The sequence below is a fragment of the Rhea pennata genome, chromosome 1, assembly GCF_028389875.1.
Source record: "Rhea pennata isolate bPtePen1 chromosome 1, bPtePen1.pri, whole genome shotgun sequence".
Lineage (NCBI taxonomy): Eukaryota > Metazoa > Chordata > Aves > Rheiformes > Rheidae > Rhea > Rhea pennata.
Window position 1 is genome coordinate 93,575,267 of NC_084663.1, and position 26,381 is coordinate 93,601,647.

The 26,381-nt window shown below is 37.9% G+C and overlaps 1 protein-coding gene across 1 annotated transcript in view; it reads left to right on the forward strand.

Annotated features, from left to right (window-relative positions):
* Positions 1-3,225: 3,225 nt before the first annotated feature.
* The window catches only part of F5 (coagulation factor V), a 34,694-nt gene continuing 11,538 nt past the window's right edge, over positions 3,226-26,381 (forward strand). Inside the window, exons 1-16 of the mRNA XM_062572174.1 lie at positions 3,226-3,300; positions 3,880-4,065; positions 6,808-6,899; positions 8,212-8,334; positions 10,601-10,813; positions 12,957-13,100; positions 13,977-14,198; positions 14,827-14,992; positions 16,821-16,998; positions 18,055-18,157; positions 18,509-18,720; positions 19,503-19,653; positions 20,088-20,300; positions 22,098-24,036; positions 24,595-24,769; positions 26,023-26,259. Coding sequence (XP_062428158.1) covers positions 3,905-4,065; positions 6,808-6,899; positions 8,212-8,334; positions 10,601-10,813; positions 12,957-13,100; positions 13,977-14,198; positions 14,827-14,992; positions 16,821-16,998; positions 18,055-18,157; positions 18,509-18,720; positions 19,503-19,653; positions 20,088-20,300; positions 22,098-24,036; positions 24,595-24,769; positions 26,023-26,259 — 4,329 coding nt within the window. The 5' untranslated portion in view covers positions 3,226-3,300; positions 3,880-3,904. The remainder of the gene's footprint in view (positions 3,301-3,879; positions 4,066-6,807; positions 6,900-8,211; positions 8,335-10,600; positions 10,814-12,956; positions 13,101-13,976; positions 14,199-14,826; positions 14,993-16,820; positions 16,999-18,054; positions 18,158-18,508; positions 18,721-19,502; positions 19,654-20,087; positions 20,301-22,097; positions 24,037-24,594; positions 24,770-26,022; positions 26,260-26,381) is intronic.

Here is a 26,381-nt window from a genome sequence, read left to right on the forward strand (position 1 = left end):
TATGTGTGTGCGTGCACACGCAGGGGGGAGGGAGATCTGTGTTTGGACATTATTAGCTACCAATTCAATAATTGTTCTATGCCTTTCTTCCCTATACTAGTCTCTTCTGTAATACGATTTCAACTGATGGCAACCATCAAAATATGGTTGCCTGATAGCATTTAGGATCTGATGTAAGTATTTGTGATGAAGTAGGATCAAGTTTATGACTGGTCCTATTCCGTAATGTGCACAAAGTTGCAAATCAGCACTTAAAACTCTTTAAAGATCTGTATGTTCTTGATTTCTTAGATTTGGCCTAAGCTATTCTGCGTAGAAAACTGGCAATACCAGCTAGCCTTAAAGGTCAGTCTTCAGTAGGGCAGCATTTTACACTGTGGCTCTTTCAGTATGTCTTCATATGTAGCAAAGCAATAAAGAAGACCGTAATTACTGTGTGTCAGAACATAAAACAATCTTTTTCCCAAGTTAGAAGATGGGGACCTGTTTTAATGTTGAAAAGTACTACTTTTGTTTCTCTTTACATACTTTTCATTTAGCATTTAAATATCAATACTTCTCAGATGTACTGCTTTGCTTTGAGAATCATATTGTTCATGGTGCTGCACAGAGTGTTTTGCCAACATTATACAGGAACATAGATGATCCATGATCCCCTTCACATGGCTTTTGCCCACAAGTTCTTCTGATATGCTTGTGACCAAAAGTAAATTAAGCTTAAAACTTGGACAGACAGTAAGGGTAAAGCTAGCTGCACATGCAGTATTGTTTCATTCAGTATTTTTTCTAGGAAAAGATAAGATCATAGCTATATGATCTGTATGAGCTATATGCAAGCTAATCAGTGTAGTTTAATGGAGAATAGATCTGGTCTAATTTGCTGTTCCTCTTTAGTACTAGCAGTATTATCAACCAAGCTTGTAAAAGTAATTTCATATAGACAAAAAAGTTGCATTGTCTTGGAAGATACCCGAGGAACGTATTCTGTATGTCATGTGACTTGTAAGCAACCATATGCTTCCTGGAAAGATTTTACATGTGTTTAAAAGACTTTCATCATGCCAGACAGAGGATATAATGCAAGTATTAGAAACTAATGGTCAAGTGGAAGAGTTCAAGCCATTAAGGACTACTAATACTGATTTCCAGAACACTGTGGAACTTTCTAAAGCCTAGAAGAGACATGTGGTGCAGTAATTATTTAAAAAAAGAAAGAAAAAAAGTCCCGGATATTTTCTAGCCTCTTAGCTTTATATTGATCCTGAGGGATGAGGGAAGTCTGTAGAAAATAAGGGAATAGCTGATGTACGACTTTTTCTTCTTAAAGGATTAAAGAAGGGTAATTCAAGCTAATCAGTGTAGTTTAATGGAGAATAGATCTAGTCTAATTTGCTATTCCTCTTTAGTACTATCAGTATTATCAACCAAGCTTGTAAAAGTAATTTCACTAATGCAATGCATTTTGATTTCTTTTTCCATTTGATTGCTTGTACACGGTATGTCAACTAAGAAATTTGAAGAAGACAAACACAAAATTCGTTAAATGGTTATAAGACAAGTAACTAACTCATCTCAGCTTTGATGGTTCCCAATCATAAAGCACGGGTTTTAAAGCAGGTATTCTGGTTATTAATTCTTGGAGTAGAATATTTTAGCTTTTCATTACAGCAAAGAGTTAAGTATTAGACTCCTGCCTATAATGAAAAATTCAAACATATAGTTCATCAAACAGAATCAAAAGATGACTTGTTCAAAGTGTATTTTACATTGGTCTTATCAGCCAGTCACATAAGATTACAAGAAGGTCTTCAAATCCCTGTATAGGAGGGAGCTTTTGGAACAGCACTGTGAAGTCCAGTGCTGGAGGCTAGAACGGGACATGAACCAGCTTCCTTCTTGACAGAGAGATGCATGATATTTTCTAGATGCTTCTGTGCAGATATTTAAGAATTGGGGATAAGACAAGCTGACCTAAAGATGCTTTATTTTTGACAATATATGCTAGTATTGACATGAGACCACATATAGGGTATCTGGTATTTCAGCGCCAACTACACCTCATCAATTCCAGACGTTAGTCTAAAAGGAATTGTTCATCTGCCCAGAAGAGGGGTTTTTATTTTAAATGCATCTTACCGGCACTTTCACACCAGCTGCCATGTCCATTAGTATTAAACTCCTGACCACCAGTGTTGTGAAGAAATACTCTTCTACTAAGCCAGAGATGAGATTGGGCACAGAGTAAAAATGATGCAAGTTTTATATCTTACTGCTTAAAAATAATTGGAACAGTTTACTAAGGGTTGTGGTGGGATCCCCAAACAAAACAGTAATTAATTAGTAAGGAAATGCTATTGGACTGCCTTTACATAACATTTTGGTGTCAATATTTGTGCACACATGGTGGTCCAACCTACTTTTTGCTAGATCATAGGTTTTGAATCCTTTTGTACATAGTATATGTGTCAAAGGAGCTCATGGATACAAATGATTTGCTCTATGCAGAAATAATCAAAGGTGTTTTAACATTGACTTCAATATACTGCCTTGAAACTTTTTGTGGTGCCTCTACTCTTGTGTTCTCCAGGTGATCATGGTTGTTTTCAGGTTTAGGCACCAAACTATCCAGAAGTGGCAGAGAGCATTTGGTTCTTAGGCTTCATCTATGTTTCTGAAAACTAATCTCCATCTCTACTATGGCTAAATGGTGCTTGTTTGGATGGAATTATCATGCAGGCTGCCAGTTAAACTGTTCTTGAAATATATACCAAACGTAGGATTTAGGAGGTTTTGTTTCAAAGTAGTCTGAGGAAATGTCATCCTCATTTTCGTCTGAATGTGGAATGGAATTATTTTGATTTGGAATTTTAGGTCTTTTTTTTTTCTTAAAAACATAAGCAAAACCTTATTGAAAACATTGTTTTATCTGCATTGAGGTTATTGAAAAAAGAAAAAACACTACCTATTTTTCTCGTAAACAGAAGGTTGCAAAGTCAACAAATTTCTAGTTGTTTCGGCAAACTGCTCAGGAGGGAGGGGAACATCTTTTTGTTGGTATGATTGACATTTGTAATTGGCTTGTCAAAAGGCATTTTCTTAATAATTTCTCTTTTGATAAATTTCTACAGATCCTGATCAAGACTAGTTTGGAAGGATTCTGACTATGGGCAAGTCTTCAGGCTGGTCTATAGTTGCCACTGAGAAGCCAGTTCATTATCCATTATCCGACACTGTAGATACTTGGAGACGAAACTGAAGTTGACAACGCATTTGGAAAGGATATTGAATTACTATCATAAGGTAACAATATGAGGTAACCTAAACTAAATTTGAACTAGTAATTTAGCTCTATAGCCACCTATAGCCCCCAGACCTACTTCATCAGCATTTTGCTCTCTCAGGTTGGGAAAGATTCCTTAGATCTTAGGACATGTGGCATCTACCTGGAGAATTTCCATCAGTAACAGTGGTGTGCTAATATTTTCTTTACTGGGCAAGACAGAAAATGTGCCCCCTTGCTTCCTAACCATAAAAGTCAAGCAGCCAAGTAATTGCTTTTTGCCTCTGATTATCCTGCTGCTCTGATAGATGATGACTGATGACTTAACCAGAATCTGTTGTGGGGTCAGAGCTACTTCTCCTTGATGCTTGTCCCTCAGTGAAAACAGTGTGGAGGAGGGGAGGGGAGGGAAGGGAAGGTAGTTTAAACAGCTTTTCATCTCTATTGGATCCCTGTCAGCAAGGGGAGGAGGAAGTGAAAAGCAATGACCTGAGCATAGTGAACACTGTTGCCATCTTGCGTCATAATTATTTCATTTCAGAGGGGAAGTTAGGAGCAGCAACAGCAATAAAAGCAGCAGTTCCCACCTTGTCTTCCAGAGAAACATCAGTGGGCATCTGTATCATGACACTCCATTGCATACATCTTTTTCTCTTGCTTCTGCTTGGTTCATGGTGGCCAGATTCAGAGAAACATGTGGTGGGAGCTGCGAAGATCAGAGAGCACTATATTGCTGCTCAGATCACTAGCTGGACCTACAAACCAGAATCTGAGGAAAAGTCCAGGTAACAAAGTTCAAGATAAGGAGGATGAAACTTGTCCTCTCTTGTGACAGAAAGTGTTTTTAGTCCCCTGAGGCACTTTAGAGCCCAGGAGGACTTTAGAGCCTGATCTTTTGACTTCAGAGGAACTGTGTATCTTTGAACAGCATGATCTGAACTGGAGCAAATGAAGTATTAAAACCTCCTTTTTAGTTACTTGCTTAGTTATCAGAATTATTTATATGTTTTCAAAGCAATTTTGTTGAATCTGTTCCAGGGCTTGCTTTTATAATCTTCTGTGTGTTTTTTTTCAATGTCATTATTTTGGGGTATATGGATTTTGAGCAATGTTAAGTTGAGCTTGTTTGGCAGGATTTTGAAAACTTTCAGACTCTAAAATTGGCTGAAGGAAAAATAGCTTCTAATTTGGTTGCCATCACTTTCACTTAAATCAGAGCCTGATGAACTTTGGAACTAGCTGTTGTTTTTTCTGAGTTGTTCTGTAGTTTTTGTGAAATATTCTTCCTGAGTTTGGCTGAGCAAAGATTGTAGGATCAAGCATTGCTGTACTATACTAATTTCAAATCTTTTCAGATTGCACTGCAGAATGGCCAGCCTACATTCACACAGCAAACAAGCATATAAAGTATCTTCTTGTACAACCAATATTATGCTTAAGATTATAAACACTGCAATTGCAATGCTGTACATGGCAAAACTTTAATCTAATTTAGAATTTTGTTTAAATTAGGCTTGGTGCATATTCTGCATTCACTATAGTCACCATACACAGCTTTTGTTTGTTCATGAAGTGGCATGAAATGGGAGATAATGTTTGTTCTCTCATCCTATGTTGAATGGGGCATTTGGACACTACTGAGTGTTTTATATTGGTGGGTGGCTTGTCTTCTTTATTTTGGTTTAGTTTGTGAGATTTTTTTAATGTGTGTTAGATCTTGTATTTCTGGATGTTATTGGAAGGTGCATTTCCGGTTCAGATTTAAATTTTCTAAATATCGCTCTTTCAAGACTAATTAAAACGAAGTTCCCATGATTTCTAAAACTCCCCTTGGAAATTCAATGCAACTGATATGAGCATAATGTCAGAGTGGCAAGATAGGAGAAAATATGATTTAAATGTAGGAAGCCAAATGCCATTTGAGTAGTGACCTAGGCATGTGAATTTAGTATTTAGATCTTCATTCTCACCTGCACTGAATGCATCAATGTAAGCATCAGCTGGTATTTCTCTAAGCATCACTTAGCAGATAGATGGATTTCACGCTGTAGAAATCAAGTGACTGTCTGAAATCTCAGTTTAAATATTATGTGACTAAGTAGGAGTTTTTCATACAGTGCCTGTTGAGATATCTCACATAAGTGTTTAGAGCAAGTTCATATCCTGAATGCATCCAACTAACTTTCTAGAATTTCTAGAAATTTAACCAAAAAGAAAGAAAGAAAAAGGATATTTATTGAGCCTGAGTCTTCAAAGACATTTCAGTATGTAACGCTCTCTGATTTCAGTAGAAGCTGAATGTCTAAGTGCAGTTTAAGAATATGACAGTTTGCGGGGTTTAGTACTAAGTAACTGAAGAGCTGCTGAAAAGAAAATAGATTCTTCCTGAATTATTACCTTAATTATTTTTCTTGGGTTTCATTTTCATTTACTGAAAATCACAGGAGTTTAGATAGGTCACTTAACTTCTCTGAGCCTCAGTCTTTTTATCTTCATAGAGTTCTCTTGGTTAGCATGTGCAAGTGATATTTGTAAGGCACTTGAAAGCAAAGTAAAAATGTATTATTTTTGCATACAATGCTGCTGATTCCAAGATTGAAGGTTATGTATCTAGACCTGATTGCATTGTCTGAGATTTTTGAAGTGCTAGTAACTTAAGTGTTCTGTTCCTTCTAGCTCTACAATCGCTATTAATAAATTTCCTCTTCCACCCTATAGCCTGATGTGCAGAGTACATTGACATATTAGGAACAGCATTTGTCAATGAGGATTACATATCACACCCTTCTCCTTAAGAGTAAAATCAAATTTTGTCAATGATTTCAAAGACAGCAGAATGAATTGAAACAGGTACTGCTTCTGCCTGACTCTGTTAGTGTGAGGGAGTGTCACAAAAGGATTTACACCTTTACAAAAAGAGATGTCCTCATTATGCACCCTGAATGTCACTGTGAAGCAGCCTCACTTTTTATCCCTGCCCATTCTCTGTCCATGTGCAGCCCATCAACTTCCCACTTTCAAACACATACCTTGCTTAACTGAAAGGGCAATATATATATATAAAAAAAGCAAGTAGACTTACTGTTGGATCCAGCAATAGCAAATACCAAGAAAATCACCAGTAAATGTGAAACTGAACACACACCATGCTCCCACCAGCCCTCATTTCTCTATTACTCACGTTCTGGAGGTGTTGTATGCTGATTTCTTTCTGGTTGCTTGAGTATTTTCTAAAATAAAGCATGCGAGAGAGGGGGAGAGAGAGGAAGATATGTGTTGATTGAGTGATTGTCAGGAAACAGTTTTATATTTATCTGAAAGCACAGCAGCTGCAGATGCTTGCTATTAATGCCATTATACAATCATTGTGGTGAGTCTTAAAGCTCAAGCATGGGACTGAGTAAAGAAAAATCCAGGTTTCTCTTACTGTTCTGTCAGTTTCATTTCCTGAGATAACTGCTAGACAGCATTGGCATCTATGAGAATCTTTGATCTTTTAATTTTTATCCTAACTCTTCTGGTTTCAGATTGGCACATTCAGATCCTGTGTTTAAGAAAATTGCTTACAGAGAATATGAAGTGGATTTTAAAAAAGAAAAGCCAGCAAATAAATTTACAGGTAAATTGGAAGGAAATGTTCTGAGGTATTTTTGTTTGATGCTTCTCTTAAAGCCAGTAACAAGCTAGGCAAGCTTGTACTTTTTTGCCCGTTATTTTGCACACCAACCAGACAGATGCAAAGTATGAGGTCTCTACAGTGCACTAGCCCTCTGAGAGGCCATAAAGAAGTTGGATTTTGAGAGGCTGGTGCTCAATGCTCTCTGCAAATCAGTTGCGCAGTACAGAGTTTTTTTCTTAGTTTTCTGCATCTAGTGAGACTCCCCCTGCATGTTTAGAATTGTACAGAACAGTCACAGTGATGACACTATGAATTCAATTGGAAAGAACCTAAGGCCTGAGACTGAATAGACTGAATATTGTGATAGATCATTGGAAAGGAAAAGACAACTATGAAGACGAGAGTGAGAGATATCCCCTTGCCTTTACCATGTATTACTACTTGAAGTTGCTTTAGGTAGGTGGGGATAGGTTCTCATGCCATCCATAAGTATGGTACTTACATTCTGATACTTAGGCAGAAGTTTTATACTCCACATGTACTTCATATTAATCAATACGGTAACTTTAGGTGTTACAGCCACTTAAATTTCAAAGTGGTTGATGGTATCAATTTGTTACAAGTCAGCCTGAAAGGTCTAGCCTATGATCTGATTCCTTTCAGTTTTGTACATTATCCTGTCTTTTCTGAAACTGCTGCTTTCTTTTCAGAGAAGGAGATTTGCAGAATAGTTTTACAGAATTGCTAAATGGCGGGGAGTAGGGATACAAGCCCGTTTTAAAATCTTTTGCAGGCAATGCCTAAAGAAATTTGCAACATGGAACTGATTATGTCTTTAGATGACATTCTGTGATTGTTCTTGTTCTGCGACTTCTGGCATTGAGAGTGCTACTCAAAAAAATGTGCTTGAATGCCTATCTAAACTTTTAGACTTTAAAATATCTGCCTTTCTTAGTAGTGTCTGATTAAATTTTATGTGAAGGATTCTTAGAAATTCCTAATGAACTTCAAAATGAACCTTTTGATAAATATCTGGAAAATACCTTTTTTCAGATCTACCATTTCCTATGATTTTAGTTTTAGTTGCCAACACACGATTTGTAGCATTGTTGACTAAGCTGCAGGTGTTAAATTCCCATGTGCCTTTTTACAGGTAAATTTTCATTGTGATAGTATTACATACTCTGCCTGTGTTTTGTACAACCTATAGTTTATGAGAGCTCATGTTCCCTGCTGGGGAAGGAGAACTCTTCCTTTCACTAAACGCTGTTTTACTCATATTTTGCTCTCTCCTTATCATGAATAACTACAGGACTGCTGGGACCAACTCTTCGTGCTGAAGTGGGAGATACTTTAATAGTTCATTTTAAGAACATGGCTGACAAACCAGTCAGCATTCATCCCCAAGGCATAGCTTACAACAAAGAGGCTGAAGGTAAATACTATAAAAACTCCATGTTTTGTTCTTTTACTTGTAGACTACTGCATGAAATATAGAGAGGGGCCCAGGCCAATGTTTGGAGACATGTGTAGCACAAATACCTGTTGATCAAGCGTGGGTTAGAACTTCGCACCTGTTAGCTCCATTCTTGTTCATCAGTGTAGTTCTAGCATGTAGTTCTATACATGCCAGTGTTGTATGGCATGTATATTCTCCACACCAACTCCCTGCCTGTGTTTGGGTGTTAGCAATCTGAGGAAAAACAAGGGTGCTTCATGCTTCCTGGCAGAAGCTGAACTTACATACTTGGATAGTACTAATATAGATAGATGGTTTTCTAGTTTGCCACAGTGGTTGAGTCCTATATGGATAGAATTAGCAGGTTTCTAAATGCTCAACTTCATGCTGTCCAGCCATTTAATTTCATCTAATAATCAAATTAAGAATGGAACACAATTATGATGTTGGAACCAAGTGTTAGTCAGATGGACTGCAAAGTTGCCACAGGAAAGTAAGTGTAATGGTGGAGAGACCTTCTAAAATTTTGTAGGGCTGCAAAGACAGCCTGCGCCAGGCATAGAGACTGACTCTTGTGCTAGAGAGTATGTATTCTTATAAAGAGAAGCAGCTTCAACTGTGGGGATTTATGAGATGCCTTCTCCCACAATAACCTGAAAGTTGCTGTTTCCCTGGCTTAAACTGAATGGAACGGAGCAAAGACGTGAACCCGTTGCCCCTACTTCTCATAGAAAGAGCTCCAGCTATGGCTATTATAGCAAGGAAGAGAGTGACCGCAGAAAAGTGTTTGTGTTGAAGAGGATCTGTTTCTTTAGGGATTTTGGACTTTTCTTTCCCAGTAGAGATTTTAGTGGAGGAGAAAGGAAGAGACAGGGATTCTAAACTTCAAAAGTTTTGCAAGGCAACACTGATGTAGAAAACCCTGAGAAAGTCCTCCATGAGCTGATCTGTAGACTGCATGAGGGTCTGACAACTTTGTGACCTTTGAAACGAGTAGGTGGTTAGCTGTTTGCAAAGCAAGTGAACTTCAGGACATTATCTTGATTCCTCTCGTAGTGCTTGCGGTAAACATCCACAAAGTTTTCAGAGGACATAATCTTGTAATTGCAAAATATTCTATTTTAGTAAATGTAAATCCTTAAAGTTGGAATTAAAAATATTTCTAAATCCCTTGCAGTAGTGTACATCAAGGTATTACTGGTAAAGGACATGACAGTGTTGATAATATTATTCTAATACTCAGCATTTCATGCCTGGCTTTGTGTTGTTTTGCCCCTGGAGCCCTCGTTTGTTCTGGTGACAAAAGAGCATAACATGCATCCAAGTTGAAAGTTCAACGCCTGCACTAGCACAAAGTTTGAATTGCCTTGCTCTAAGTGCTGAGCCAGAGCTCTGATCAGCAGTTTACAAATTACTGTGTTGATGATGAAGCTGGTTGAAATGTTTTGAATCCTGGAAAAATGTGTGAGAAATACTAATATTCTGAAGGATTAGGAGGCAAAAGTATTTTCTGTTTTCAAATAACTACAGAACTAGTTGGAATTTACTTTTATTTCTTAGGTTTTTTGGGTGTCTGACTTTTAGGGTGTTTATTTGAGGGTTTCTTCATTGTGTGGGTACAAAAGGAGTTTTCTTGCTTTCCATGGAGTTGAATAGAACATATGTTATTGGAAGTGATAAGCGATTCAGTTTAACTATTATGTTGATTTGCCTTTTGCACCTAGAATTTTGATGATATCTCTGGATCCTCTCTGAGATCGTGTATTTTTGTTTGATATCATAGGCAGAGATTAGGATCTGTGATATTACTGCCATTTGGATTTGCAGTGCACCAAAGGCATAAGGCAGCGCTAGCCTGCACAATGGCTGGCTTTAAGTAGAATAATCAGAAAGCTGAAAAAGTAGGCAGTTAGTATTCAGCCTCCGCAGAATGACATTAAGCAGAGGCTGAAGCTTCATGACATCCTAACCCCAGTCATGCTAGTAAAGAGCCCCACCTTTTGGCAGTAATGACAATCCTAGGAAATTTTGACTCAGTAAGAAATAGGACAATGAAACAGATGCTCTGCTTGCTCCTGTTCTTACTCGCAATATGAGTGGAATCTGGAGTCATCTCAATGAAACTGAAGTATGATGTAGGCAAGAAATAGATAAAGATTTTGCATACTAATTATAAGAAGAACATTCTATATGCTTTAGTTCTTCTTCATGCCACCTTATTGCATGGCTCTCTTCCTGGTAGGTTCTCTATATGATGACAGAACATCATCTGTGGAAAAACAAGATGATGCTGTGCTTCCAGGCCACATCTACGTATATGTGTGGGATATTACTGAAGAAGTTGGGCCAAGAGAAGCTGACCTTCCATGTCTTACTTATGCCTATTATTCTCATGAGAACATGGCAATGGATTTTAACTCTGGTCTGATTGGAGCATTGCTCATCTGTAAGAAAGGTAATAAAACCATTTGTGTAGTAGGTATCAGCTCTAAGGTAATGTGATCTCATTCTTAATAAAATTAAGGTTGTATGATAATGAGGGACAGTATATTATTTTCCTTTCCCCATGTTTACATGTAGTGCAAAGAAAATGCTTTTCAATGTCTTTTCTTTCAGATAGTAAAATTTTAAATGCCTACTTTTATGCAGGTTAGTACAGATTAGCCCTATAATTGTAGAATGGACAGTGTTATTAATAGATAATGTTATTAATTAATAGATAGTGTATTAATTGCATTTTCAGTTGCTTAACTATTAAATATATGACCTCCGCTGTCCCATCTCAGAATGGATATTTTTTAAAACTTCACTTGAACTAATTCAGCCATTCCAGAGAATAAGTGAAGGAAATAATCATTGCTTTACTCATGCCTTTTCAAGCCTTCCCGATTAAGAGGTTGTAGCTCCCTCTTCTGTAACAAAGATTTGAATCTCTGGGCAGTGTTTCTTTTGGTAGTATTTTGAATGTGTCTAAATTAAAACAGATTATGTATCTTTGAAAACTAAGGTGCATGCAAACAGAGACTTGAGAGTTTAGCAGTTTGTCTCTGGATTCCACTAACCTCCATTAACACAAACTGATGTCTTCTAGGACATAACTGTTAGGTAAATGCTGTTGGTTTGAGGTAAGTCTGAAATAGCATGCCACTGAATAAGCTACCTAACCTATTTGCTGGTCTCTTGAATCCTAAATTCATCAAATTATATAGTCGTCTTTTAGTAGAAGTCCTGTGAGTTATTTAGCTTGGTCCTTCTTCCCTGAAGTTTGAGTCAAATGTTTTGTATAGACAGCAGACTGCATATAGTTGGACCTCAAACCTTCCTTGAAAGAAAACATACAACTAGTTCAGTGTGGGTTGCACAAAAGCACTCTTCTCACTGTTAGACATCCTTTTAATTACAAGGTGTGCCTGTTTATATCACCCCAAAGGATTGGCATCAAGATTAATCATGTTCTTCTCAAAGTTTTTGGAGAGCTAGTGCTTCTAGTGTTATTTAGGATTTGTTATCACCCTAATATTCTTGAATTTTATTCTTTCTTTATGTGAGTACACACACATTTTATTGGTGGCATTAATCTCGATGAATGATTTGGAATTGTTTTCCTTTCTTCTCTGGTTTCTCAGATTCATAGATATATTGTGGGATGAGTTGGATATGAGGTTGAGATGGATTGGTTTGATCACTGTCTTCAAGGCAATTTGAGTGTATGTTTCTGCCTAGAACATATGCAAATTTGCTTATCTAAGCAAAGGCAAATGCATAACTACTCAAATTTTTAAGATTTTTGGACAGTGTTTGAGCACTGTATGGGGAAGATGGAAGCCGAAGCAGAGAGATACTGTAGATGTACAAAAAGCCTGACACATTATGAGCAGCATAGATGGTATAAGCTGGGAAGGTTATAGAAAGGAAGTTTTTGAGTTAAAGCACTGACTGAACACACTAAATCCTCTGTTAATCTGAGGCTTCCTCTGTGCAAAAAAGCTGGATTTTGTAGCTTGTAAATAAATAGACTTGTTAGAAATCACACCTGTATCACAAACTCTACTAGGTAGTTTCTTATACTTGATTCAGTTTTACAATATTTGTCAAAGTCTTTCTTAGGTAAAGACAGTTTGTTGAGAGGTCTGTTTTATGCATTTTAAAGGAGCTTCTTAGCTCAGTGCAGTGCTTGAGAAGACCATGTTTGCATTGCAGATGACTATATTGTAGTTCCTCTCTTTGTCTGGTAGTCCAAGAGAAGAGGCCAGGGTCGAATGGGATCAGAAGGCTGTTCTGCTCTCCCATTTGTTAAGGTGATCCCTGCAACACATTGCCAGAATTGTCTGAGGCAATTCATTGCCTATTGCTTAATCTCCTCTCGAATATTATAGGCTTTCAGTTTCATGGTTACCTAACCCAAGAGCATTTTCAGAAATAAGTTCACTTTATGACAGTTCTTAAGATCATTTCTGGTCAGGCTCAGTCATTACATGCTGACAGTTGAAAAGAGAGTCGAGAGGAGGTAAGCTCATTAAGTACATATGAATGTCATTACACTGATGTGGAAACTGCTTCACTTCTGCTAGAATTAAGACCTGTTGTTTCTCCTTCAGGAAGCCTAGAGGAGGATGGGTCGCAGAAACTTTTCAACAGGGAGTATGTGCTGATGTTTGGTGTGTTTGATGAAAGCAAAAGTTGGCAAAAGTCATCATCACTGAAGTACACAATTAATGGCTATGCTGATGGGACATTACCAGGTACTGTGCAACCATATGCAACCTGAAATGAGCATTGGTGAAGACTGAATATTGCATTTCTTTGCTTTGTTTTGTGCAAGAGAACAGGAATGCAGAGGAATGGGATACATCTTCTTTATAACATGCTTATGGTCGTAAGCATCTGTGTTGCTGGAAGGACATCAAGCCATTTTGCTGATACATTCGAAGAACAAGATTACTAACTTTAAAAAATAAGAAATTCCTCTTTCTTTACTCAGCTGCTGATCAGTCAGTGACGTGGTTAATTGAAATGCTTGTTTTAGAGCGCATGGAATGTATCAGATGGAAAGCTTCCTTCAAGTGAAAAGTCATTTACCAGTCATTCAAACAACTGAGTGAGAGGACTTGGAAGGTGGTAATGGGACTGTTCTGTCATTAGCATTTTCCCATTGTTCTCCTAATGAACTGCTTTCATACTTCTCTCCAGTCCATTGAACAAATAAAAAAATGTGTTGGTTTTTGGTGTTGTTGTTGTTTCTCTTTTAGACAAATACCATTGCATAGAGTAGTTACTTTCATTAAACCTAGCCTTATTCTTTAGCTTGGCTCCTTGCCATATTTTACAAAGACAGATCTGATGTCTGAAATAGTATGTGGCTTTTCTACCGCCTTTTACAGCTCCACATAAGCCAAATTGTTACTTGCATGTAAGATTTAGGCACCTAGTCTTCCATTGACTTTAAAGGATTTTGGTACCTATTTTATTTACCTGTTTTTGAAAATTATTCTTCAGGAGCAGGATTTTCTTATTATTATTATTATTTTGAGCAGAGATTCACTTCTGACCTCCTGTGGAACATGGTGAACTTGCATGATTCACCTGCATTCTGAATCTTGTTCTCCTTTTTCTTTCAGACTTAGAGGTTTGCACCTATGACAACATTAGTTGGCATTTAATAGGCATGAGTTCCAAGCCAGAAATCTTCTCCATTCATATCAATGGCCAGACCATGCAGCAAAGACATCACCGAGTTTCTACTGTTAACCTAGTGGGAGGAGCATCGACCACAGTGAACATGACCGTCAGTGAAGAAGGAAGGTGGCTGATATCATCTCTTGTTCAGAAGCATCTGCAAGGCAAGGAAACATATATTTACTCAGCATTTTAGAGGTTGTACTTTTCTTCTGTATGTCCCAGAGGGCTCCTGCCTTTTTTCAATGGTACAGTTACTGCGTTTCGGATGGTTGACATACTAAGAAACCACTGGAGGTAGGGCATTCTGTTGGAATTAGAACTACAGAACAAACTAAAAGGCATTGTTATCTGCAGCTATACTGCTTTGTGCAGATCACAGAGCCACAATGAGTCAGAGTTCTAGCTTCTAGGTCTCTGGGGAGTGTTCAGATAAACAGAATTACAAAAATTTCCCGTTCCTTCTGTTTCCTGAGAAGCTGAGCATTTTCAACTGAGAACCACTCAATCTGGTGAAAATATTTGCTGTTCATCTTTTGAAAGTGGGTAATAAGTTCAGCTGATATTTTCAAAAGCACAAGTTGAATGAACTGCTGTATCCTACTTGATTGATGTGGGCTTCTCAAAAGGTGCCAGCCTACGTGCTTACAGTCTTTTCAAGCCTGAAAAGATAACATTTGGATGAACCAATGCTTGCAAGCAGCCTAAGCTAAAGAAATGAGAAATGCAGTGGAAGTGGCAAGGGTGCATAAAATGAAAAATCACTATTGTACTCTGCTTCTTTTCAATTAGCTGGACTGCATGGTTACCTCAGTGTAAGAGGCTGCGAGGACAAAGAGGTGAAGAAGAAGAGTCTCTCCTTTAGAGAACGCCTTATGGTCAAGAACTGGGAGTATTTCATTGCTGCAGAAGAAGTTACTTGGGATTATGCCCCAAATATTCCAGACAACCTTGACAGGTAAAATAATACTTTGTCAACGTAATATGAAGTGTTAACTTGGAATCACAGAATAAGTTAAGTTTGAGAAGAACTCTGGAGGTCATCTCACTCAAATTCACACTCTGAGAAGGGCCAACTTCAATGTTAGTTCCAACTGCAAAATTAGACCAATTGCACAGGGCCTTTTCTATTTAAGTTTTCAGTATCTCGAAGGATAGGTACTCTGCAACCTTTCTGGGCACCTGTTCAACCTCACTGTGAAAAGGTTTTTCCTTATAACTAATCAGACTTTATTGTGTTGCAGCTTGTGCACATTCCATCTCATCCTTTCACTATACAACTCTGAGAAGAGTCTGGTTCCATTTTCTGTGAAACCTCACGTTAGGTAGTTGAAGATAAATATAAGATGCTCCCTTAAGATGCTCCATTAATCCTCTCTTCTTGAGGCTGAACAAACCCTGTCTCTGCTTGTATGTCATGCTCCAGCCTTTAATCATCTTGGTGACTCTCCATTGGACTCACTCCAGCATGTGAACATCTTTCTTATGCTGGGAAGCCCAAAACTGGACACCTTCTTCCTAATGGGGAGCCCAAAATATGAAATGGCTTAGGAAATATTCTATCTAGCATGCAGATCTAATTCCTAAAGAGAAAAGTAAGGAGGAAATACTTCTGGAGAATAGGAGTTTTAAAAAGATCTGTATAATAAAGCGTTTAGAGAGTGGGAGAAAGATTTCTCTGTAAAAAATGATCTTTGTGTGACACCAAGAGGAAATGCAGTAAAAGTCTTAATAAATAAGCAATTTGGGATATTTTGTTCAATTTATCTCTAAGGTACATGACGTCATGGTACACAGTACTGCCAGTGCAATGTACGGAAAAATCTGTGCTCTGACAATCCCTCACTGCTGGAGCACTGTTGACCCTTGCTGTTCATGGGTCAACTATAGAACCTCTTGTTTCATCCTGGTAATTATTCAGATAAACTGAAACTGGCAACTTTTCAAGCTGATGCTCATAACAACCTTTAAAAATTCAAGCAGAACAAGGAAAATTCCTTAGCCCTCATGGAGTAATAGTTACATATACCTCCTTAGTTTGCAAAAGTTATATTTTCATATAATTCTTAAGTACTCCTCCTTTTTTGGTATGGTTGCTTCCCTTCTCATTTATTCTTGAGCTATACCTGGCATACTTGTCTCCTTTTATATCTTTTTCCCTGCTAATTACATCAAATTGATGGTTATGGCATCAGTTACCATCTCTGTGCTCTGTTTTTTCCTGCCCTGTTCAGAATTGCAGATCACAAATTTATCCCTGTTCACTAACCTTTTTTTAAAGGACCAGCAACCAGGGCAAACACATGACTCTATGTTACTTCCCAGTATTTACCCTGGTTTTGCACAGCGTTGAGAATTCTCATGTTTTTAAACGTAAATATAATGCAACTTACTGTATGGTACTTGACTGAGATTAAGGTTATCTGAGCACTATTCCTGGCTCTCCTGGAGTCTTTGCTACTGTAAGCAGATAGTTAATTTTTCCTGTCCTCAACTCTGCTGTAAGAGGAGAGCAGTAATTGCTGCTAACTCTTGAAAATGCAGCTACTACTTCAGTTTCTGTTTCTTTCTTGCATCTATACACTATCAAACTCAATGAAAATTCTGATAGTGATTGTCATATGTGACGCTGAAGTATGAGTAATGTTCCAGGCCTCTTCTAACCTAATTTGCTTTTCTTCCCCCAAGTGCTGAAGTTTATACCAGTTTTTTGACTAGCAGTTCTACATTCTAGGAGATGTCACTATTCAGATTGTTGATCATTTGTCTTTTCCTTTATATTTAAGACACTACAAAGCACAGCACTTGGACAACTTCTCAAATCTCATCGGTAAAAAGTATAAAAAGGCTGTTTTCAGGCAGTATGCAGATGCAAGCTTCACCAAGCGCCTGGAAAATCCTCGACCTAAGGAAACTGGAATTTTGGGACCTATTATCAGAGCTCAACTCAATGACAAAGTCAAAGTAAGTGTATCAAATCAGAGATTATTTATAATATAGCAAATTTTCTGTTTGGCAAAGACCCATATGACCTAGTGTGGTTTGTTTTTTGTGAAATAATATAGCTAATGTTGTGAAAATCGGCCCTATTAAAAGATACAATTCCAAGTGACAGACTTATGGTTAAATTTTTCATCACTTTCTCTGTAATTTCTATGATTTTGTTTTATTTTACAACATAAACACATTTCATTCACAGTCTTTATAAAGAATATTTATATGTTGAAGCTAGTCCAAAATGAAGAAGCTTAGGTACAGATGGACTTCTCAGGAAATTTAGAGCTGAGAATTAAGCTTCACAAGCCCCTCATTCCTAATGTTGTTATTTTTTCTGGCTATTTTAGATAATGGTACTCACTTTTCATAGTTAGTTCTTTCATGGAGTTATTAAATGAAACTACAGAGCATTTGCATTAAAAGCTTGTGCTGCTGTTTTGCAATGTCACATCCCTTCTGTTGTCTGCTTAGTGATATATCAAGTGATATATCACAAAGTTTAATGACCCCTAGTTGCCACCATGACTGTGTGACTCTGACTTGGAATAGCACAATATTTCTTCTTTTTTTCTGGTTTCATCCGGAATAGGCTGGAGAGTTTGCCTTTCCTTCCCACTTCCCCTATGGGTCCTGGAACATGGGAAAATAATTTTTTTAAAGTATTTTTCTCCTATATTGAAGATTCTTAGGAACTTTAGTCAGTAACTTCATCCTCCTTGAGGCAATATGTGCCTAGCAGCTGCAAGAGAACATGTGCTTTTTTGATTTACCAGACAGAAGAAGCTGAACCCCACTCAATGAGTTCTACAAAGCCTAGCAGCAGGGGATCCTGCTAGGTACCAGCAGCATTTGGTCTGTAGATTATATTACGAGATGGTGTTTTAAGGCATCTCTTCCCTTTCTAATACTTCTACAAGGCTGAAACCAGACAAATTCTACTGTAGCTGGAACTTTTAGTAATGTATTCAGATAAGGATTTTCTGGATACTAAATTCATTCTTTTTCACTTCCCTATCAATATAGATTGTATTCAAAAATAAGGCCCATCGACCCTACAGCATTTACTTCCATGGAGTGTCACTTTCAAAAAATGCAGAAGGAGCTAATTATCCTCTGGATACCACAAGTAAGAAACGAATGAATTGGATTTTGCATACCACTGACTGTTGTGGAGGGTTTCATTAGTTTGAAAGGGATGTTGTGGACTGGGAGAGCTGAAGTTTCTGTTCTTCCTTTACTGACCTATATTACCTTATAGAGAAACAAAGGTATTATATGCAAAACATAGATATTGGCACCTCATTTTGCTGTTCTTGTTTATGATTCTAGAGAAGGACTGGACTCAACTTCAGTTATTTGAAGTAGCTTCAACTGGCAAAACTGCACCGATTTCATTAAAAGGTGTAACATGACACTATCTAAAGATCTGGCACTAAATTTGTATCATCATTGTTCTTCCTCTTCATTTTTCCTTCAGGCAACAGCACCCAGAGTACAGGAATTCAACCAGGGATGACCTATACTTATGAATGGAAAATTGCTGAAACAGATCAACCCACTGCTCAGGATGCACAGTGTATTACAAGGCTATACCATAGTGCTGTAGATATTGAGAGAGATATAGCCTCTGGACTGATTGGTCCACTTCTGATTTGTAAAAGCGAATCACTGACCCAGAAGGGTGTGCAGGTAACATGTTTGGCAACATCACAGAGATAGATTCTGTTCATTAATATAATTTGAACTACAATGCAATTTGGTTCTGCTTGCCCTCTGCTTAATGTGCTGTGGAAAAGCTATCAAATTAATAGGTTTCTGAAGAAATGACTTGAAGAAATAGTTCTCTCATTGTCCACAACAGTTAGAGGAATGACATTCTGATTTTTTCAATATGAACAGCGTTTCAAGAAGAAGTGAGCCTGATTTGAAAGTCTCATTGTAGACGTGGTAGTAAACTTCCCTGCTTCTGTTATACCCTCACACTCTAAAGACATTTTGAGACACTCTGACTCAGACACTCTGTTAACAGATTTAAACCATCTGAAAATCTCAGACATCACTGAATCCAGAGCAACAAAAACAAGCTTAAGAAGTTTGGGAGAGCAGTTCTTCCTTTTTTTGTCCATGGAAATGTTGTTTGGCAAAAGCTTGAGTGTTACTTGAGAGAAAAAATGTTGAAAGGTTAGGTTTAAGTCAAACCAGGTAGCTGGCCCTTTTACAGAGAGACCAATTTAATGCTATCTGCATGCCAGCAGTGCTAGTGTCTTGCACAGTGTCCCACCATGGCTTGGTTGCAGCAGTAACAGTGTCACTTTGAAGTCTTGACCCCATAGTCCCTCTCACTTAATTCCTGGGTCTTATTTATCTCAAGTCTCGTAGAGCTTGTAGCTTGCATATAGGTAGTAGATTTGGGTCCTTAATACGTATAACTGCTCATAAAATGTATCTGTGCTGTGTTTATTGTCTTTCAGAAAAAAGCAGATATGGAGCAGCAAGCAGTGTTTGCTGTGTTTGATGAAAATAAGAGCTGGTACATAGAGGATAACATCAAGGACTACTGCAGCAACCCTTCCAGTGTTAAAAGGGATGACCCCAAGTTCTATAACTCAAACATAATGCACAGTGAGTGGGAAATCAAGCTGAAGATTATGAAAACTCATGTGAGCCAAAGCATTCGATGATTGCTCATTCTCATATGTAGTGCAAAGAGGGAATTCTCTAGAGGGACAGTGATTGTCTAACCAGGACAGACAGTACGGTACAGAGATTTACAATATTTTAAGGACTGGACTAGCTTTGGGCTGTGAAGCAAAGGCAAGAGTTATTTAACTTTGACACAGCATCCTACTGATAAGAGATATTATTTCCAGGGCTGGGATCTTCATCAAGGCTGTTGTGGTTTCAGCCCTGTGACAGTCTCTTTTACAGTACAAATGTGAGTCCAATTCAGTGAACTGATGTCAAAGAACAAGAAGTTTTAAAATTCTAGCTCTTTAGTTTTTAAACTGGTGAGGCATGAAAATATTTAGACCTCTTCTATTTTGCTTTCTTTTTAGCAATAAATGGCTATGTGTCTGACAGCAGTGAAATCCTTGGATTTTGCCAAGATAATGTGGTTCAGTGGCACTTCTCCAGTGTTGGCACTCATGATGAGATTGTCTCTGTTCGTCTTTCTGGGCACTCTTTTCTATATCAAGGGAAATATGAAGATGTATTGAACCTTTTCCCAATGAGTGGAGAATCAGTCACAGTGGAAATGGACAATGTTGGTAAGTGGCCAGACTGCGCTGTCTATTTCGTAGCTCCTCTAAGACTTTCTTTAATTTCTTGTCCGTAAGGATATATCCAAATAGGAAAGTTTTTTGGATAAACACAGCAACGGAAAATCTTGAATCATCCCCCAAACCAATTGATGTATATGGAGTTTTATTGTCTACACAAACTTGGTGCATGTCATAGCTGTATACTGTGCCACTCTACTGTGGCTGTTTTAGTTTATCTTTTCCACCCCACAGTTAAGATTAGGGTTAGCAGTGGTCATTTTAAGGCTATTCTAAGTTTTCTTATGGGAACAGTCCAGTATCAATTCCACTGTATGATTCACAGCTTTGCTACATACTTTTCCATCCTGAGTTAGCTAAAATGGGCCCAAGCTGTCAAATTATGCTAGTCACTGTTGAATATACCTCATCTCAGGCCTATGGTCATTTAGGAGCAGTAAAGTCTACCAGACTGAATCAGACCACTTGTCCATCAGTATCCATCTAACAGGCTTAATAATGGAGATCCTGAAAAGATGACACTAGAAGTCACGTAGTGTGCACTTACAGCATTACCTGCCAAAGGGCAGAGATTCCTCCTCACTGAAGTATGTGAGTATTGGTGATGGTCTTAAAATCTCAGCTGGTTTAGATATATTTATCCTACTTAAATACTGATTAATGTTTCTTTATTTTTTGTCTATTTAAATAACTATTTCTTTAGGCCTTCTAAACTTCTTTTCAGTGATCTCACTGCCTCAAGGCCTTGTCAATTTTAAAAATGTATTACAAGTTAGGTGGGTTATTTTTATTATTTAAGACTAGGGAATCATTAAAACTCCATCAGACTTGATAGAAATTTCTCTGGTAATGGAGCTATACACTTCCCTGGTTTTGATCTGTGATCTGTTCTTTCCACCTAAGCCATGTTTTCTTTTGTGAATTTAGTTATTTTTGTTGGACATGAGGAAAGCTATGCAGATCACTAAAGTCTGATAAAACCAGAAAAAATCTATTTGACCTTTTATTAGAAGCTGTTTTTCTCAGGCTCTGTCATTCTGTGTTCTATTTGTCATTTCTGATAGTTCTAAAAGCAAACTATAACAAGCAAAGAACTCAAGCTGATGCTACTTAGGGAAACAGATTTTATATTGCTCTCTGCAGATTCTTGTTTCAAATGGAGAACTTAAGTTCTGTCTTGAAGGTTTCAATAAGCCCTCCAAAAACTAGTCATTTAGATGTTCTGCTTGGCAGCTTAATGTTTTGTGCCCAGACTCAAAATCCCACGTCCTCGGACAATCCCTTGTCCTGTTTTTTCAATCATTCAAAGGGGTTTTAAAATACAATGTGTTTGTAAAATGTTTGTGAACGTTGTCTCAGAAAATGTTTGTTGTGGACAGAATTGTTTTTCCTTGTGGCAATGCATACAACACTAAGGACAGAATAATTTTAACTTTTTACTTAGAAGACCCCAAATTTAGATCAAGATCTAAACAGAGGACCTTTTATATCATTTCTTCCTCTTTCATCTCCATCTTTCTTTCATGGTGTGTATTTCAGCTCAGGTCCTATGTACAGCTTAATCTTTGGAGAAGAGCTCCAGCTCTTATATGTATTTATTTATATGTCTTAATTATTTTTTATTACAGTGTGAGCTCATATGAATCCCATCTGAGGATCAACACTCTGCTGTGGCAGGAGCTGTGGAAACAAACCCAGCAATTTGCCCTGTCCATTCATGTCATGGGCAAGATTAACTCCCATAAATAATGCATATTAGGAAAACAATTTTTATTTCAATTGCAGGTACTTGGCTTTTAGCATCCTGGGGTACCCCAGAGATGAATTACGGCATGAGACTGAGATTCAGAGATGCCAAATGTGACTATGAGGAAGATTACGCGTATGATATTGTGGATTTTGCTTCCACTAAGACTGTTAAAAATGCGCTTTCCACCTCAGTTGAAGATGAGGGAGAAGAAGAAGAAAGTGATCAAGAGGACTTGGCTTATCAGGACTACCTGGCCAATGCTTACTCCATCCGAAGCTCAAGGAAGTCAGAAGGCAATGAAGAAACACAAAACCTTACAGCTCTGGCCTGGGAACAGTACTCTGGCACTGACACTGCGAGTTCTGAAGTGGCTCGTGGCTCAAACCCAGTGTCTAATAGGAGTAATGAATCTGCAAACACTTACATGCTCTTAGAAAGTCTTACCACTTCTCTTCCCTTAACTGAGGCTGAAAATTTGACATTACAGTCAAATTACGCATCAGTCACAGCAGAAGAGGATGTATTTTTAACTAGCACAAGTGATGGAAAGTGTGACTTGGTATTTGAGAATAGAAGCCTAAGTAATTATGGAGTAGATCATAGTAATGTGTCTGGAAGTGAACACTTGTTGAGCATTGAGGAAACCCAAATGAAAGCTGCAGAAGAGCTTCTCACTGATGGAAATTACAGTCATTTTTTTTCAGAAAAACATCAGGAGGAAAGCACAGGAAGAGGAAATGATAACATTGATCATAAAAGAAAAAGGCGAAACTCACTGGCCACTAAGTTTTACTCTGTCCGAAAGATGAGTGCCCTTCTACGTCATCTACGAAATAAAAATGTCTCATTCTCTGACAAGACAAATGAACCTCAATCCATGCGTCATCCAGAAAATACATCCAATGTAGCCATGGTGGGAATTGACCAGCTTCCAAGTGATTATGATGATGAACTGGAAGAGGAGGAAACTAAGATGGGTAATGACACGCATGCAATTAACTTGACACTTGCTTTGGAACTCACTGTAGAAAGAAACGAATCTAATGCATACAGCCTCTCCGGATTTAATCTATCCAAAGATAAACAAGGAGGCACTTCTTTAGATCACCCTTTAGGTAATATAAGACCTAATTCCAGTCCTGCAATAGTGAAGAACTTACTGGAAGCATCATTGCCCAGAACTGTCAAGTATTCATCTAAAATGACAAATGAGGAATGGAATTTGGTCTCTGCAAAGGAGAGTCTGGGATTAGAGGCAAATTTAGATAAATCTGTTAGTGATAAATTAAATCATGGTCACAGAAATGGTACAGTATTCCTAAATGAGAAGCATATGAAGAAGTACTCGCATCTAACGGAAGGAAAACAGGGAGGGAGCCACATGCACTCAACTCTGAAAGGAAAGAAGAGGAGCAAGAATGATACTTTGAGTACATTTGGAACCTTCATCAAAACCCGAAGGAAGAAAAAGGAATATCCAAAGACTACTTACTTACTGAGCCCAAGGAGTAAAAAGCCATCCAAACTCACCAAGCCTACTGTGAAGTTCAACTGCACATTGTTCCCAAGTGAGGCCAACCACACAACACAACCACATTACATCAATGCAACGGGGGCACCCAATGATGTCAACCATACAGTGCATCTGAGTAGAGCCAACCACGAAGGGTTGACAAACCACACACTGACCCCACGACAGTTTAAACCATCAATCACAATTGGGCTTCCCAATGAAAATGGGGACTATGAATATGTTACGAGAGACTATTACAGTGAGGAAACATCAGGTGGTGAATATGAATACCATTATGTGAGCTTTGAAGACCCATACATGACAGACCCAAAAGTGAATATCAAAGAACAACGTAATCCAGATACCATTGCTGGACATTACTTGCGTAGCAAAGGGAACGAGAGGAGATACTACATTGCAGCTGAAGAGGTTTTGTGGGACTATGCAGGATTTAAAAAAAGGTTTGGCTAAATTCTTTGCTTTCGTTTGACACATCATCCTAATACATACTGGGAAAATGTGGTTCAGATGCTGATAAAATTAAGAGCATCTATTACATGCGATGTGATTTCCAACATCTCGGTTATAGAATTCTATGGATTTTTCATGGGAGGTAGGGGACCCATTTAGAAATGTTATATAAAGAAATTACTGTAAGAAAGAAAAGCAAAATAACTCATTTTTTTCTTAGCCTCCTTTCATGGATTTACTAGAAACAGTCTTTAAAACAGTAGTTGAAAAACCCACCATAAATGGGTGGGGAGGGGAATTTCCAGTTAGTTTTGTTGTACTTGAATGACCTGTTTTAGTTTCACCTTGAGTTCTTGAATGCTAAAGGAGAGACAGAATAGAGACCCATTTGTACAAAGTCTTTCCAGGAATTTGATGGAATAACTGATCTAATATGTGCATGAGCTTGTCTTAAACGTTCCTGCTGTGTTTGAGTATTCAGATTTCATCATCAGAACTGATATTTCTACTTCCACTATGGGTTTTTTTAATTGGGAATTTTCTTTCAGCACAACAATGAATGACAAAACACGTCAAAATGGGGGCAGCATCAAATATAAGAAAGTGATTTTTCGAAGCTATACAGATAGTACCTTTACAACTCCTCAGGAAGAAAATGAATATGAAGAACACCTTGGCATCCTGGGGCCAGTTATCCGGGCTGAAGTGGATGATGTCATCCTGGTGGGTTACTGTTTTGATATGTGTGCAGTATGTTAGGATTCTTCTGGAGATCTAACAGGGTGACACAGAACTGTTTTGAATATACCAAAAAAAATTGAAAGAAAGCTCTAGAGGAAACACATTTTCAAGGCCAGAAATTGCAATGAGGACATAAGAGCACAGTGGCATGTTTCACTGAAGGGGTGTAAGAAGCCCCTTTCCTCTCCTCTCCACAGTAAATCCATGTCTGTTTTTCTTCTTTATATTTACCACTGTTACAGTGTGGTAAATACAGTTTATCAAATAACTCAAATTTATCAATTTTTAATCAAATCCTTGTTTATTAAATACTGTTTTAATATAAAAGCAGGCTTAAGCTTAACAATAAATTTTTAAAAGATTTTTTAAACCTAGACATAATTGAAAATACTACTTTTTAGATGAAAAAGGGAACTTTTTTAAAGAGATTAAAAAATTTCCTTCCAAGATGAAAATACATCTTTGTCCAAAGAGTATACTTTCTTCTGAAAACTCTTGCTGTAAATGTGTTGGCCAGTTCTCCTGAAAACAAAAAGGATGGAGAGGAACTGTATCTCTAGTGATACAGTAGTATATTTGTTTTAGGAAGCAAATTAATGTAGACTTTTTGCTTCTGTCTGTATCATTCTCCATACAGTCTTCCAAAACAGAGGGATGGACTAGATAGGGCAGAGTTTACTTCAATATGAGTAGTATGCAATAGGAATATATTGAGCTACGTTGAAAACGTGAGTAAGAAAAGAGAAGAGGCTGTCTGAATTTGGAAATATCATTCTGTAAGGGGAGGTAAATATATAATCTCTAGGATTAAGGAGAAGCACTGGCTTCAGTGAGAGTGATACATGCAGAGGTCTCGTGTTACAATATGGTTATCTTTTACCCTTCTCTAGTGCAGCCTCACAGAAGAGCAGAAGGAGTAGAAACTCCCAGTCTCACTGTTTGCTCTAAAGAAGTATATCCAGTAGCGAAGACCTGCAATAAAAGTCCTAGGACCCTAGGCTTGATAGAAGATGGGGCCTTGGACGCGTGCTTCATGCTTTCCAATTAACTGCTTGCATCGAAGGGTGTCACTCTCTGAGATCTCAAAGGCTATAGCTGCCAGATTTGCTGTGTACAACTTGGCCTGTAATCATTGTACAAATTGGGACTCTGCTTTAAGATCACTGAAATGTATTATCTGGGGACTCTGTTTTAACCCAAATTCACTGATCAGAATCTACTGCTTCTTTTTCTAGGTTCATTTTAAGAATATGGCATCCAGACCGTATTCCCTTCATGCTCATGGACTCTTCTATGAGAAGTCCTCTGAAGGGAGCATTTACGATGATGAGTCTAGTGCTTGGTTTAAGGAGGATGATGCTATTCAACCAAATAACAGCTATATATATGTATGGTATGCAAACAGGCGATCTGGACCTGTGCAGTCAGGAGCAACTTGTCGGTCCTGGGTCTACTATTCTGATTTAAATATGGTAAGGAAGGCAAAATAGAGGTGGTAGTGTTACTGGGATTGATGTGACTGTGCAGTTCTGGAAAAGTAAGCTGCAGAATGCTTTTTAGATAGCTGTCCTTTCTTTGGGGTCTGATGTTCCCC